The following is a 16,198-nucleotide window of genomic DNA, read 5'->3' as shown; positions in this document are numbered from 1 at the left end:
TCTGTTTCGGAGTATTCGTGCACACATCGACAATTTCGAAATGAAATTGAAACGATGATTACGCTCATAAAACATTTACTTTCAATGGAAAAAGCAAACCACCTTATACCCTAGTGCAATGCAGAATTAGATGATACTGCAGTATGTACAGAGTATCCCATAAGATGTATTGTTAAACCCATACGTCAAACCAAAAACATTTTAATTAAAGAAAACAATTCTTGATGCTTTTATGTGATCATTTCTGTCGATTATATTTCTTGTTTTTAAAGTAGAAAAGCAGATGCATCCTTAATAAACTTAAACACTTCTATATATTAATTGTTTTATCGAACAGGGGTATTGATGTTTTATACTGTTCTTGTGCTACTATAAAATATTAGACTTACATTAACGCATTTATTAAGATTTTAAATCTTATAAATATATTATGATAGTACTTTGTAAACTTACAATCCAACCGTTTCTTTAGAAATTCGGTATATATCTCAGCTCGAATCAGTTTTGACGTACTGATGATCTTAATATAAATCAATGTGACACGGTTTGCTGCCGATAATTAAGTTTATTAGGCATGCATTCAACATAACTATCAATGTCTCTCAGTGACTAATGACCATGTGATAACACTAAGAATTGCTTCATTTTTTGATTTACAACTATCTTATTTTTCGGATATATCACATCCTATGAAAAACGCTGCATACAAATGCATATACTTTAGCTTCAGTATTTCTTTGAACTTTATCAATAACAATTTTAAAAATTAACTATTACTGGAATCTAATATATTATTAGTATCATTTCCAGAGGAGGTAGAACTCCGTGATTGTTTTAAGCTGTCCAAGTATTCTTGCTGTGATGTAGCTAGAACTTGTGTGAGTATATCACTGTCTTCCCAATCAGTTAAACCTAACAATATATAAACATATTTTTATATAAGAAAAATTACTTTTATTCATCAAAATTATTCATTAATGTCGAATTATGATTTGATAATATAGGCAATATAGGCATTAATGTTTTATATTTTTTACCAAATACTTCAGGAGGAAGACGATTGAATAACGAGATGTCCGGAGAAGCATGAACCTCTTTACTGCTACCTGGCACAGGTTCTTGAGAAATTTTCGATTCAAAGTCTGAAGCAAGATGAGACATACTAGATCCTTGGGCTGACTGGTGTTGCGGAGATCTTTTATTGTACCTCACCGAATCGTTTATCTGAAATTATAAATTAAAACATACAAAACGTAATACATAAATTACATTGCCTTAGTAACATTAGTACAAAACAGACTTTTGGAGAATTACGCAAATTATCTTGGCTAGTTTGAGTCGTGGTCGGAGAAGAAGTGTGGCTACGTTGTTGACCACGACCTCCGTGAGGGTGAAAATGCGCGTGACTGTGTTGCGCACTTGTTACCGTACTTGTACTGCTGCTACTGGCTGATCGCTTTATGAAATCATGGAACAATGCTTTAGTACTATTTATCCAAAACAATGAATAAAGGTAAGTCAAAACTTACAGCTTTTCGCATCTCATTATCCCTTAACCATTGCAAATAACTCTCCCTGGCAACTTGTTCTTCTATGGCTTCATTTGTTGCTTCCCAGTCAGTTGCTTTTATTTTATCTTCTAACATTGTCTGTACACAAAAAAGTGTTCTTTTTATTTATTATAGAAATTTTAAGTTTACAATAATTTTAAATATAAAAATCAATTACAATAATTCTTCACCTGTTCAATATGCAATTCTTCACTTTGACGTACTGCATCTGATATAAGTTGCCGATCTGCGGCTCCGGGGTTGTATGACGGTAGGCCAAGACCAACACCAATTGTAGCTTTATATGGATCTACTATGCTATTATAATGGCTACCACGTTGATAAGACAATCGTATAGGTTCATTATCACTTTCAACCATTGTACGGAAAATATTAATTGGTTCTGTGTACAATTACAATAATAATAACATTATTATATATATAATTTAATTCATTTTGTGTAGATGCATATTAATACATACCAGTACTGTAGCAATATAATTGAATGCTACGATTATACATTTCAGACATTGCTTGCATCTCTATATGATTTCCATGTACATATTCTTGTCGTTTCCTATCTACATATGTGCTAAAATCTTCTGCTACAAAGTGAGAAAAAAACTCCTGATTGGATGCCTAGAAAATTATATCATAAAATTGATAAATTTGTTCTGCCACAATGGATTTTGATCACCATTAAATTCAATATTTACAATATAATCCATGCAATGTTTCCGTACTACACCATGCATTTCTTGATCACCATAAACTTGATCTGCAACAGCTCTAAATAGACATGCTCCATCTTCACCCATCTTTTTGACAATAAATCCCATTTTCCGCATTCGTTTCTCAAACCACCTATCACGCTATATACGAAAAATATAATTATAAATAAAGTAAAATATTTTATTTGAATTTAATTAATTCAACTAACCTCTTGCCACTCAGCTAATGTAAGATTATTTCCAGTTCTGCCAGTATATTCATCACCACTATTATAACCATTAGCTGATTCATGTTCTAAATTTGCAGTAGCTCCAATAGCCATTCGATTGGTGGCTATGACACCACCATCTGTAGCTAAGTAAGTTATACTATTACTTTATCTAACTTTAATATTTTTAATAAATGTTTTATATTTTATATCAAAAACATTTTAACAATAACCTATTTCGACATAATTTATAAATTAATTTATGCTTGTTCTAATATTATATGATAAACTTAATATATTGATTAAAAAAACATTATAAATATGAACCTTGTAAGCCACTGCAAGAAGCAGTAGGAGGTGTAGCTTGTCGTTCGTGTTCTCTTTCTCTTTCTCTATCTCTTTCTCGACCCCTATCTCTTTCTCTTTCACGTTTTGAACGTGAATTTCTTCCAATGCAACCACTGTAATATAAAAACTCCATTTAAAATAAATGAAACATAAATTTATAAATATAATGTAACAGACAAATCGAGGAATACATACTGAGTTTTATATGTAATAAAATGACAAAATAAACTCTAAATAACTTATAACAAAAATAATAAAATATTTTACATATATAAATGCTTACATTTTGATAAAATGATAGATATTAAAATTAATAAAACAATGTTTAAATATTTATAGATTTTTTCATTTATATAGTACCTGTGTGGACTTGCTCGTTGCCTGTGACGTTTACCATGACTGGGACCACTTCCTTCTTCAAAATGCTTATCTTCTCGACGATCTACACTTGACTTTAATACAAGAGTATATAAAACAAGTGTTTGATATATTACAATATATATTTATTGACCACAGAAAATTATACATAGCAAATTACAATTATATTTTTATAAATCATAATTAATTACAATTAATAAACAATGATTTTCTATAAAAAAAAAAAATAGATATTTTTGTAGATAATTAATTATACAATATAGAACATTGAAGATATTAATATAAAAATTGATTGAAAAAAATAAGTGTTAAAAAAATGTACCAATTTTTCACATTTCTTACCTCGTACGAGTTTCCTGTAAGAACGATAGAACCAGATCCGTGATCGGTCTGTACCCCGTGTAGATCGACCGCGAAACCGTTCGCTGCACGTACCTGTCACGGTTCGCAAAAGGTCGTTTAAGGTTCACTCTTGCAACTACTATGCAAGTATTGTGCGAGTAGCATAGCTGCAATGAGGATATTCATTCACCTGATATGGGCTATTAGGTAGTGCGATGGATCCGGAGCTATGCTCGTTTTGCACTCCGTGAACATCGACTTCGGAAGTGCTGCCTCCTTCTCGTCTATCTTTTGAGGCGTTCGTCTTCTTCTTCGACAGAATGGTCATCTTGCGTAATCGATCGTCGGTGGTCGTTAGACGCGACGTTCGTTTAACAAGATTTCAGAAGAGAACCTTGTAGGTTCACGCTCACTGCGCCTTGAACTCCGTACTTCCTTCCTGATCCACAATTGCTATCCACTTATTTATTATTATTCTCAACAATATCTACAAAGTACACCTCGATGTACATAGATTTGAATGGAGGCTTTATTACTATGTCACTAATAAACTCTTCGGAATTTAAATCAGGACAGTATTGTTCTTCGTAAGAAACTCGACATGATACTTTTGATAACCAACTACTATATAAATTCTTGTTATTTCGAATGTTTTGTCAGACAGCCATGACTACACTTGCACACACTACCAGGCTATCTATTACCAATCTGACATTGCACATTTTCCCTATTGTAGATTGTCAAAGTCCCTGCACTAGATACTTATCAATTGTTTTAAAAAGTACAAAATGTGTAATTAAGATTCATATTTAATTTGTATTGTTAATAAATAAATGACACATACTTCAATTAATTAAATGAAAATTGACACGGTAAATTTTCAAAAATACAAAAATTGAATTCGATATTCAATATAAATTTTTTTTTCATATATTCTGATACAATGAAAAATACTAATAAAACTGAAAAGTTTTTTTGAAACACTTTTGAACAAGCAGTAGTAAAGTTTATCAAATTCTTTTACTATGAAACACACCTGTTGTTACTAAGCTAACTTTACGTATGTATATAATACTAATAACATACTTCACATATGTTGTCACGCTTCCTTGAAATTTTCAACATCATGAGGTAACATATGGACGGTATAGAAACCGAACCATGATATATGTATGTATATATATTTGTCACTATGATATCACACTTGACTAATGCATGTAAAATAATTATTGTCAAATGTGCAATCAATTTTGTATTTGCAACGTAATTTGTAACATTGACTGAAATAAAATACCGTAGGAAATAAGGAAATATAACCTCTATTATTTGTTTATAGAAAGTCATATCGACACTTACAACCCTTCATTTTAAGGGTACTTCAAAACAAAATTAGGAGCACATATTCATCATTTAAATTATAACAAGTATTATGATAGAAAACTGACATTGCTGATTATGAAAGATTTTTACTATACATAAAATATCGCATATTTATGATAAAATAGGTTTTAAGCATCTTTCCATTTTATTATACGTTCGAAAACGAGTATGGTAAATGAGTGCCTTAAGAGATCAAGATCCCGATTACGGGCCATCCGCTGCAAATAATGAAAAACATCAACGAATTTACGAAGAAAATGGTAATATCAAAACTTTGATCAAATTTATATGATACTTCTATTTGGAAGTCTTTTACTTAACCTGTTTGTACTCCATTTGTTTTATTATTAATATTAAAACGTTATTGTTACAAATTGGATAAAATTAATAAAGTATAATAAAATGAAACATTCTAAGGATTTTATTTGTAATAGTTTTTGTACTTATTTTATTCTAATATCATTATTATCTGTTTTATTTTATTTTATTTTATTTTAGCACGAAGTAGTACTGCAAGAAAAATAACAGCTATTATTGAAAAAGAATTTTCTCAAGAAATTAATACAAAAGAAAAGGAAGTTCTAGAGATACAAAACAGATTACACAGGGCATCAAAAGTCCTTCATCTCTTGCGTTATGTCATTGTAGCTGATTTTTATAATCGCAAACAATGTCAGAATTCACAAAATGGAGAAGCAAAGCAAACTCAGATTCATCCTGCAATAAAACAATTGATTGGTAAAACACCAAAGTCATCTGACAATTCAATTATTCCCATATCAGCATCAACCAGTGAAAGTTGTTTCACAGCACCACAATTAACTTCAATATTTCCATGTAATATTACTAACAGTGGTACAGTAAAAACAGAACAAACTTCTGAGAATTGTCGATTAGAGAAAAGGAGCAATGAAACAGATGAAGAGTCGCGACCAAAGAAAATTCCTCGATATATTCCACCAAACAGCGGAGTCCTGGAATCTCAATGTCCATCAAGAGGAATTAGACACAAAGTGAGAAAGCGTATAATTATTGGAAATATTTCAAAATGGATTCCTCCTGAGTGGAGAGAAGATGCAGCTAGTCACAAGTGGACAATGTATGTTAGAGGAAATAAAGAGAATCCTGATATCAATGATTTTGTTAACAAAGTCCGATTCTTTCTACATCCTAGTTATAGACCTAATGATGTTGTGGAAGTTACATCAGCACCATTTTGTCTTTCACGACGTGGTTGGGGTGAATTCCCGCTAAGAGTACAACTGCATTTTAAAAGTGCTCTGAATAAACCTATGGATATAATTCATTATTTGAAGTTAGATCGCACTTACACTGGTCTACAAACTTTAGGATCTGAGACACTCGTCGATATATGGATCTATGCAGATTCCCGAAATTGTAAACGAAATACAAATAGGCTTACTGATTATGACTTTAATGACAGCGAACATAATTGTAAGGTGAAATTAGAAAATGATGAAGACGATAATCTCATATGTGATCTCATGAGTAATAGCATAAATGAAACATTAAATATAACAGATAAGAACTGCGATGATTTAGTGAAAAAAGAATCCCCAAAAGATATAAAAATTAACAAAGATTTAATAAATGTGAGAAGACTGTTATTTTACATAGAACTTGATCATGACTATTGTGGTTCAAAGTACTTGAATAATTCTGAAAGAAATTTAACTATTGATCATTCATTAACAATATCAACTGATTCATCCTTAAATAAGATTGACACAGTAAATTGTCAGCAGAAAGAAAACGTACAGGAGGTTCTTGAAACTAATAATATAATAACAAATGAATATTTATTAAATGGAGATTTAAATAACTTAAAAATAAAAGAAGAATTAACTAACATACCTTTGTTAAATGAAGCTAGTCGAATCACGTCGAAAGTACTTCCACTGAGTTGTTCCAAAGTTCATCCAAATCTTCGTCCTTTGAAAATTTCCATTCCTCCATTGTTTGAACCATCTGGAAATAAACATGTCTTAGTTCTTCAAAACAATAAAACAATTCCTGTGGATATTGCAGTTCCATGTACGGATGATCGTAATCGTAATACTAATAGCGATTCAGTAAAATCAAAGATAAATTTAACTGCTTCACGCGGTGTTAGTTTATTGAAGAAACCCTTCGATTCAGAAACTACAATCCAAGTACGAAATCCTAAAGTACAACAGGGATTAAAATTTCAAGTTTCTAAAAGTATTCTCCTAAATGTAAATTCCAATGTACCAGTACTAAAAATAGCAGAAAAAAAGAACTCATTTAATGATCTTTTCTCTCATTTTGAAAAAGAATCAACTACTGAACAAATGTTAAAATCAAACAATCAAGAATTAAAAGAATTCAAGTCATCACGTCAAAAAATCACTTTAGGCAAGGATAAATACAAGCTTCAAAGTAAAAAGGAATTTTACGACGAGGTTTTCCGAGCAATTGAGACTGCAAATATTCTAAATATTCAAGGCCTACTGCGTTTTATTGTTAGAAGAATGCCTATGATAACTCGAGATGCTTCTGACTCTGACTACAGACGACTTCATCCTTATGCTTGTACGAGCGAAGAAGAATTCTTTAGCTATACTGTTGCAAAACGAAATGCTTGTGAATGGAATCGAGCAAGAATGATACGATACTTTCTGAAGAAAAGACCATTCACAGAGGATGAATTATGGACTATTAAGGAAATAATGATTTGGACAAGGTTGCATGGTTATACGCCTCTTTGTCCGAATTTGAATATTCGGTCAATAAAACAGCAGAAAAGTTTACCCGATTCTGCAAGTATCACGAACGTTTCTACGTGTACAGAACCTGATGCTTTTTGCAAATGGCTACAAATTTATCCAGCTCAATCAAATGATTATTTGTGTGACTATAATTCACATTACTTCAATGAGTTGGACATTGAGATTGATGTTGTAAATATTGATATTGCATTAGAAAATAAGAAAAGACTACAGAAAAGAAAAGAAAATAAGGAGTTTGCAAATACAAAAATCATAGTATTGGAACTTGAGACAAAATTAGTACCATTTTATGATTTCGTCTGTGAAATTGCCAGAGAAATTGGCATTAAACTAATTTCTGAAGAAATTGTACCCACTGTCGTACATTGTGCTGCAGGTCGAATGATAATGCGGGTACGAATTATTTTATTTATTTTTATTTTTATATTTAATTTAAAAATGAATAAAACATTTAATTTCTGACATATTTTAAATTTTTCTAGGCTGTTGAATGCCTTGTAGAAGATTTAGTCAGAATGTCTTTGGCAAAAGCTTGGGAAAGATGTAGTGACAATGGGTAAATATATATTTTTAATCAAACTACTTGTATATACATATATTTCGTATAAAATTCACAACTCTTTGTTATGATGCAAATGTCAAATATAAATATATATATCATGGAACTATGACAGTCTTTTTTTTGTTTCATTTATAGATATCCAAAGGTCATCATTTTGGACGATGTACGTGGAGCTCTTTCAAATCGCGAAGAATTTGATATTTTTACAAATCACGGATTAGGCTCAAAGTATCGATTAACAGTTATGGATTAGTTCGAACTGAGAAGTTTAATTACGGCTAAAAGAATATTTATCAAAAAAATAGAAAGTTTCTGCCATATTTAAGTAATATATGTCAACTGCAACAATACGCTCCAATATAGTTCCGAAATCGGAAGCCTCGCACATGTACAAATTTATAATTTTGAATAAAGTATATCAAATTTTGTACGAATAGGTCTTCAATGGTATTTATTTACAATAGTTTTTGACCTCTTCTCTATCATTTCTGCAAAAAATCGAATTTCATGCTTCGTCTTTTATATGTTTTTCCAAATATTGTTATATGCTTTTAAAAAAGCGCAGTTAGAAAAGAGATCAAATATTAGATTAGTAAATATTAACAGATCTCTCACGGAAATTTGTTTACTGCATTTGATGTCCTGTTTATCGCATAATAACGTAATCATTTTCTTGTAGAGCTGCTTGCATTTCTAATAATGTGATATCTTTCAACTGAGGTAACATAGGAACATAATTAGACTCGTCCATTATTCTTTGGAATTCTAAATTATTTCTTTCAATCTGTACAGAGTTTCTATGAGATGTTAAAGGTAAACTACTAGGTCCAGAAATGCGAACATCTTGGAACCTTAAAAAAGAAAAATATAAATATCAAATAATGGAAATTAAAATAAATATAATCTTGCATTGAGAGAAATTGTGTAAATACAAACCTGCTTCCTTTCATGGACTCTGAAGCACACCTTTGTCGTGGAGGCAAAGGTGGTGGTTCTTCTGATTGTAGATTACAAAAAAGATGCTCCATGTAGAAACTTGAGACAGCTGCTGTATTCCTATTTGTTTCATCTGGAATTTCTTCATAAATCCCAGAAGTTGTAGATATATTAGAATACCTTCTGACATGATGACTATATGGCTCTGGTTGATAAACATCCTCTGTCATTTTATTAGGCATTTTACAACTTATTTCTTCATATTTTTCATTACTTTCTCTCCTTTTACTTAGCATTTTCAATTCCATTCTTTCATTTATTATTGAATAACTTCGTGACAGTTCATCACGAGATATTGCTCTAATATCACCTTCACTTAAACTCAAAGGTCTTCCATTGGTTTGTTTGTGTCTTGGACCATGGCCCTGAGTTACTAAATCTTGTAACAATTTAGTAGCTTCTGAACAAAATAAATGTAGCTCACCAATTCCAGCACGGAATTTCTTTGTTGTATGAATTACACAGATACATTTAACATCTTCTGGTCGTCCTGCTGTAACCAAATGAAACTGATGTAGTTCTTTCCATTCAAAAATTTCTATTATATCACCAGAATGAATATCTTTTATGATGACTCCTAATGTATTAGTTATTAAATCACCATAGAGTCCTGAAAGATATTTTAGTAATTAGATATTAAAAAGTACAAATTAAATATTAAGAATTTCATATATACAATAATTTAAATACCTATTAGTCCTGATGCCCTTGAATGCGTATTATCAACCATAGATATATTATAAGATCCTGGTGCAAATTTAAGTTTTCTAGGTCTTAATAATTGTCTAATGTTTGCCATCCATCGTTGTGACTCTGTCTCTGAGTTACCAGCTAGGTAGATCAATGGTTTTCTTTCTTTGATAGGAAATATACCAAAAGCAAATTGTTTGGATCTAGATTGAGTACGACAAATATTGGTATCCAATGGTATTATTATGAAATTTTCTTTATCATTTGATGAAGAAATGCTATCATTTCCAATACAATAATCAAGGTGTACTCTGACACCTAGTTCAGAACCTAGTTTTTGAAAAGAACACCAATGTCTTTTCCAAACCTTCCAAGTACCCAATGTTCTCTTTTTAACCTTATGAACTTTAGATTTACTACCACAGAACTTGACATCTAAAAATCCACAGATTTCTTCCTCAGCCATTTCACTCCCTATTTCTAAAAAGCATTTCATTGTTAGTATGTGCAAAACAATGATAATACAATGATTTTACTTGAAATAAAAACGTTTATGCAATTTAAAAATGATTCATTTCAAAATATCAGAAAAGTAATATGTAAATTTATTTTACGAATTATCTTAAGCTTAGTAACAGACACGATAGGAAAGTACTTTATTATATTATATTATTTTATTTTATCCAACAGTATTTTCTCTGTTATTAATTTTGTTATATTAATTTTCTGAGAAAGAGACAAAAGACATAATCGGCTACATTTGACTTTAAATATTAACAACAAATCTTACAAATACAGAAAAAACGTAGATATTTATGAAAACGCCCGGGCAATTCAAGAAACAATTTACTATTTGTATTGTTTACTAACTTATACTTTTCTCAATCTTAAACTCAGTACTACCAACTGTGTAAGAAATTAATAAATCTGTTACAGACAAATAGAATTTACTAAATAAAATTCCTACTAACGTTGTAAATTTAATATTATTGACATTAAGAATCTTCAAATATATGTTTATTGTCATTGTTGATTAAGATTTTAAGCAATAAAAAAGTTAAAAAATTTAACAATTAGAAATATGAAAAATTATAAAGGTTATGCTTCTTTTTCACATTACTCATTAAGGTTTATGCGCAAACGCAACAGAGCTTGATTTAGTTACTAAATCTTGGAAAATTCAAAAATTTATATTAGAAATAAATTGTAAAATAATCATTAACAATGTATATTTTAATAATTTTATTTAAACTTCTATAAAGACAAAATAATGTAAAAATTTTTTATTCAGATTTCAAGTTTCAATTTTAAAATTTTTTCAAGATTTAGATATTTAATTTCTTATTCCTTGAGTATTAATTTCTTGCTTAGGAACCAGTTATTTTTATTATTTAATTATATTATAATCCAAAAATACCGATATATAATAAGATTAATACGACTAGGCTGCGTACTGAAATAAAAAAGCAGAAGGAGCTCTGATAGGAATTAATTTTTGATCACCATCTGGTTCAGTAACTACGTAATAACTTCTTCCATTAATAAGTTGTTGTTTTCTTTGCACAAAGATATTATTAGGGTATTGACAGATCGCTGGTGGACTTCTTTTTAATATATTCATATAATTTTGAACAGGAATATTGTTATTTGAAGGATTTTGTGCTTTCTTTTTTGGAGCATAATAAGGAAGATGACTGCATACTTGTTTTTTGCTATTTTGTGTACGATATGATATAAACGCATAAATTAATTCAAATAAAAATATAATAGTAGCAATTGTATATCCACCCACTACAACATTGTATGTCAGAAGAAGATCAGTATTTCGTAATTGTCTTTCACTCGAACGGAGATCAACTGGACAGATTTCGGCTAATGGAAGATCTTCTTCTTTTCTGTGTTGTATAATTCCAGTTTCTATTAATCTTAACAATCTAAAATTAGATAATAAATTTTTGATTTAACAAATTTCTAAAATATTTTTACTATAGCTAGTAAACATCCTCTTTATTTTTAAATCACAATTAAACAAGATTTAAAGCAATTATAGTTAAATCAATTAATTAAATAATAATTAACACTTACATTTTATTAATATGTTTTTCAATACTTGAGCCATGAGAAAATCCAAAGGCACGACTAGTTACTAAAATACCACCGGGCATTATAACATACGTACATCGTAAATTATGCTCTAAACGATGGCGAGTTTTATTCACGTAATCCTTGAATATTAAAGTTTGCAAGTAATGTGCCTCTGCTAAAAAAAGTCTTCCTACAAAGAAAAAAGAACCTTATAAAAAAAATGCCTGCCGTACGATACTAAAGGTTGGGTTGCATTCCTACAGGCGCCTCTACATATACTTTAAAACAATACATACTCGTACTGACTGATTCTAATATAATTTTTGATGGTTCATAATATTTAAAAACACCTTTTCCTTGCCATTTGCTTATATTCAATAAACTTAGGTCGTTTTGCTCATTCTGGAAATGTATTAATATTTCACTATTATATTTATATATTATAATTTTTAATTATGATAATCCAATTAGGTATTGAAGATTTATGAAAATTCTTTCATATCTTACTTGAGAAAGAAGAAAATCAACTATACGTCCTTTGTAAGTGATCCAACTGTATCCCTTATGAACGATGTCTTGTAAAGAACTAATAGACAATGTAAATTGAGGCTTTGTAAGAAATGCGGTAAGATTCGCCGTATAAAAGGACGTTAAAATCAATATAAAAATCCACCAGGTAGCAAAAAGCATTCGTGTTGAGTCTGCAATTCCATAAAATTACAATTAATTGTTAAAAATTGTAATAATAATGTATACTTAAAATTAGTTAATATACTTCACCTGTTATAGCAACAATGTTTGTTCCTTGCTTCAAAAGAGAACTATAAACGAACCAGAAACAGGAGGACAAACTGAAATTTTCAGAAGTCGAATCGTGCCATAATTTTGCTCTAAATTAAAAGGTCAAATTAAAGGTCAATATAAAATTTAAAAAACATCTAAGGAACTTAAACAGCTTTTAAGCCAATATTTATATATGAAAAACTTCGGAATAACAAATTTTTCAGAAACCTCATATTTGCAAAAAGATAGATTATTGGTCCCACAAAAATTAGTGACGCTAAAACCAGCAACCAGACAATTCTTTCAAAAGGTGCTAGAAGGCCAGATCCTGTAGCTGATTCTTGAGGTCTTTTCATCACAGCAGTTAATTTTGTTTCATCAAGTGCAGTGCTGAATGAACAATATTGCCGCATTTCTGATAATACAGGTAGAAATGCAACAGCAACATCTACTTTCTATAGAATAAAATAAAATTTTTTAATAACTAAGTATTCATCTTAATTTCTTCGTTTTATTACATTATAAATTCTTAAATGATACCTTTTCATAGAGTAAACCAAGAATACCATTACTTTCATTACCCAAAATATGTTCCTTTGGTGGAATAATAGTATATGTAAAGTTCAGTTTTGAGCTAATTAAATTGAAAATGTAAAAGGCATATCCTTTACCAACCCACTTCCCATTTTCCAGTACAATTCCTGAGAAGGGCATATCCTGCAAAAAAACAAAAATAATGCATTTTAATCTCCCATTGTCATAATAGAAAAGTGTTAACACGATATTTTTGAATTTTTGATAATCTTACAGTTTTATCTATTAATTTTATCATTTGTAAAAATTAAATTTTTCAGAATTTTTTCTTTTTTCAAAAAGAGATTTTTAAGACATTAATACTGTTATTTTGTTATTTCGTGCAAAAAAAAAGAAAACAGAAAGAATATATTGAATTTTTTACCAAACTTACATTCCAAGATGTTACTGTTATTTGTGATGGCATAGGACTTTCTTCTTCTTTATTTTTGTCATTTGCTACATTATTTGTAACAATAGAAAATAATAAGAGATATTGATAATTATAATTAATTAAATATTGTATTTTTTATTTACTTAATACTTTATCACAGTTTTGCTTTTTTTGGTGGATTTTGTTAGATGTTGTTACGATTTCAATGAAAGTTCATTAAGTATAATTGCAATAATTGAACAACTTTTTCATATCATAAAATTAGTTATGATGAACATATTAATCAACTAATTCATATTTATAATTTAAATATGAAGATCTATTAAATAAATAAATTTTTCTTTAAATTATTAATACACAGATAAATTAATTCCCATTTTAAAAAAGGGGAGATATGATAAGAATATGTAAAAGTATAATTTATTCTATATTGTCATGTGATAAAGAGTTGGGAAACGAATCATAATGACTTACTTTTACCGCGAACATAACAAGTACATTCTTGAGTGAAAAAAAGTGTTGCAAAAAGTAACAAGAAAATGTGCATTCTTCCACGGAAACAGCAATTACATTTATCTTAGAGAATTTTAATTAAATGTGGATCATCATAGTAGAGTTTACATTCGCAATAAAATCAGATACTTGAATAAATCGATATCGTCTGACTAGTCACATCCTGACTAATAATAACACGGCCAACGTTTATATAGTGACTAACATATTAACATCTGCAAGTACGATGAATATATAAATTGATTAAATTTATGTAAATTATTATTTCAATAGGTGGATGTTTTATATAAAAACGAATTGAAAATGTATATTATATTTTAAACTGAATAGAAAAAGGTTGTACAATAGTTGTATAATCATTTTGAATTTACAACATAGATTATTTTCAGAATTTGCTTTTTAACTTAAAAGATAATATCATTCGATATTTTATCAATTATTGGTGAATAATTTGATTATAGAGATTAAAAATATTCATTAACTATTTATTTTGTCTTTTATTGTGAGAAATTAAAAATGCATGAAATGTAATATAGATATATATTTAAAGAGAGTTTACATAATCCATCAATTTCTGTTACTGAATATATATAATTATCAAATTTTCAGTATGAAATTTATTTATAAAAAACAATAATTATCAAATATTGATAAAAATTATATTTTAAAAATCGATAAATGTTTCATCGAAAGGAGTACTATCGATATTATGATCGATATGTTAATTTGAACTGATATGAACATAGGTACAATAAAAATCGAAGGGTGCATCCTACTACAGTGGTTCTCAACCGACTGTCGACATGAAATTCGTGATAATGGTGGACAGAAAGACTATGGTGAATATGTATTTACGATGAAGTAGCTTGAGTATATTGAAATGACAACAAATGATTGATATTATTGACAGTTGTAGAATATGAGGTGAAAAAGGGAAGGTATTTCGGCACGAACGGGAGTGCACTTTGTTGGTAAGTAGCCCGACAAAGCGTCCCGTTCGTGAAAATGATCGTGTATTTGGGACTTTCATTCAAGGTGCAAGAAAAATTCCCTTCTGAATTCCTGTTGGTGAGTGCAGGTTATGTGAGCATCGAAACGCGTCATTATTCATCGTTTTTCTTGCATATTGGCCAGGATGGGCCAAGGTACGGATACCTGTACAGATAGGCCTGCTGAAGTTAGCGTCATCAAATTCGTGTCTAGGAATCGTACCATTGAAGAAATAGCCCCAAAAAAGGTAAAATCACCGGATCCACTTAATGGGTTCAATGACCCCTAACTCAAAACAAATCGTTCAGTGTTTATCTGTAGTTATTAACTTATTTCGTTATGTTTAAAGTTAATGCCTTTACTGGTAAAAAATAATACTATAAAGAATAGAAGAAGAACAGAATTAGTAAAATAATGTAATTTTATGTTATATTGTGTATACAGAGAAAGATTTGATGATTATTGTTAATTAATTAACGTTTTTGAAATTTTTAACAAAAATTACAATATTAGAAATTTAAGTTTGCGTGCGTGCGTGTGTGTGTGTGCGTGTGCGTGCGCGCGCGCGCGTGTGTATGTGTGAGGGGGGGGCGCGCGCGCGTATATGTAAAAATTATGTATATTTTATGTAAGATTATTTATAATAAATATTTAATTAAATTATATTTTTAGGAAGTATATACTTGTAAACAACGAGGTTGTGGCAAGACATTTACTAATCAAGATGAATATAAAACACATGAAGCCCTTGAGGCTTTAAAAATTAGGTTTATGTAAGTTAGTTTTATTTATGTCAAAAAAAATTTACTTAGAAAAATTATAGAATATGTAAGAATAAGATTATATCCAGCTTTATTTTGTAATATTATATATGATAAATATATACAATATTATATTATAAAT

At 29.5% G+C, this 16,198-nt stretch overlaps 5 protein-coding genes across 8 annotated transcripts in view; 2 read left to right on the top strand and 3 right to left on the bottom strand.

The window, feature by feature from the left end:
- Positions 1-336: 336 nt before the first annotated feature.
- Positions 337-4,245, bottom strand: Duba (Deubiquitinating enzyme A). Of its 3 annotated transcripts, XR_001890452.1 has the most exons (13): positions 3,749-4,245; positions 3,559-3,651; positions 3,199-3,290; positions 2,818-2,951; positions 2,491-2,636; positions 2,267-2,422; positions 2,033-2,189; positions 1,742-1,953; positions 1,530-1,649; positions 1,301-1,456; positions 1,038-1,224; positions 454-912; positions 337-369 (listed from the first exon to the last, which is right to left on the bottom strand). XR_001890452.1 is itself a non-coding variant. In XM_017905084.1 (12 exons), the coding sequence occupies exons 1-12, from the start codon at positions 3,884-3,886 to the stop codon at positions 767-769; spliced, it is 1,737 nt and encodes a 578-aa protein (XP_017760573.1). In that variant the 5' UTR covers positions 3,887-4,245; the 3' UTR covers positions 343-766. The 3 variants fall into 3 exon arrangements, 2 of the variants coding, with proteins under 2 accessions (XP_017760573.1, XP_017760574.1); XM_017905084.1 differs by having other exon boundaries at positions 343-912; XM_017905085.1 differs by having other exon boundaries at positions 343-912; positions 2,491-2,630.
- Positions 4,246-4,669: 424 nt separating this feature from the next.
- Positions 4,670-8,651, top strand: D12 (YEATS domain containing 2 homolog D12). 2 transcript variants are annotated; one of them, XM_017905089.1, is made up of 5 exons: positions 4,670-4,728; positions 4,895-5,198; positions 5,437-8,102; positions 8,192-8,265; positions 8,407-8,651. In XM_017905089.1, the coding sequence occupies exons 2-5, from the start codon at positions 5,114-5,116 to the stop codon at positions 8,522-8,524; spliced, it is 2,943 nt and encodes a 980-aa protein (XP_017760578.1). In that variant the 5' UTR covers positions 4,670-4,728; positions 4,895-5,113; the 3' UTR covers positions 8,525-8,651. The 2 variants fall into 2 exon arrangements, with proteins under 2 accessions (XP_017760578.1, XP_017760579.1); XM_017905090.1 differs by having other exon boundaries at positions 4,699-4,728; positions 5,064-5,198.
- A 266-nt stretch (positions 8,652-8,917) lies between these two features.
- On the bottom strand, positions 8,918-10,423 carry LOC108551097 (uncharacterized). Its single transcript, XM_017905124.1, has 3 exons — positions 9,958-10,423; positions 9,208-9,877; positions 8,918-9,122 (listed from the first exon to the last, which is right to left on the bottom strand). The coding sequence occupies exons 1-3, from the start codon at positions 10,421-10,423 to the stop codon at positions 8,918-8,920; spliced, it is 1,341 nt and encodes a 446-aa protein (XP_017760613.1).
- A 975-nt stretch (positions 10,424-11,398) lies between these two features.
- On the bottom strand, positions 11,399-14,351 carry Ir76b (Ionotropic receptor 76b). The gene is made up of 9 exons (XM_017905107.1): positions 14,267-14,351; positions 13,793-13,857; positions 13,366-13,542; positions 13,054-13,280; positions 12,823-12,932; positions 12,550-12,743; positions 12,339-12,444; positions 12,043-12,232; positions 11,399-11,891 (listed from the first exon to the last, which is right to left on the bottom strand). The coding sequence occupies exons 1-9, from the start codon at positions 14,337-14,339 to the stop codon at positions 11,399-11,401; spliced, it is 1,635 nt and encodes a 544-aa protein (XP_017760596.1). The 5' UTR covers positions 14,340-14,351.
- An 825-nt stretch (positions 14,352-15,176) lies between these two features.
- LOC108551108 (uncharacterized) overlaps positions 15,177-16,198 on the top strand; it is a 3,487-nt gene continuing 2,465 nt past the window's right edge. The window contains exons 1-3 of the mRNA XM_017905136.1: positions 15,177-15,276; positions 15,341-15,542; positions 15,968-16,068. Coding sequence (XP_017760625.1) covers positions 15,441-15,542; positions 15,968-16,068 — 203 coding nt within the window. The 5' untranslated portion in view covers positions 15,177-15,276; positions 15,341-15,440. The remainder of the gene's footprint in view (positions 15,277-15,340; positions 15,543-15,967; positions 16,069-16,198) is intronic.

Source organism: Eufriesea mexicana, unplaced genomic scaffold (assembly GCF_001483705.2).
Source record: "Eufriesea mexicana isolate 0111107269 unplaced genomic scaffold, ASM148370v2 scaffold3653, whole genome shotgun sequence".
Classification (NCBI taxonomy): Eukaryota; Metazoa; Arthropoda; class Insecta; order Hymenoptera; family Apidae; genus Eufriesea; species Eufriesea mexicana.
This window is presented reverse-complemented; position numbering and strand designations above follow the sequence as displayed.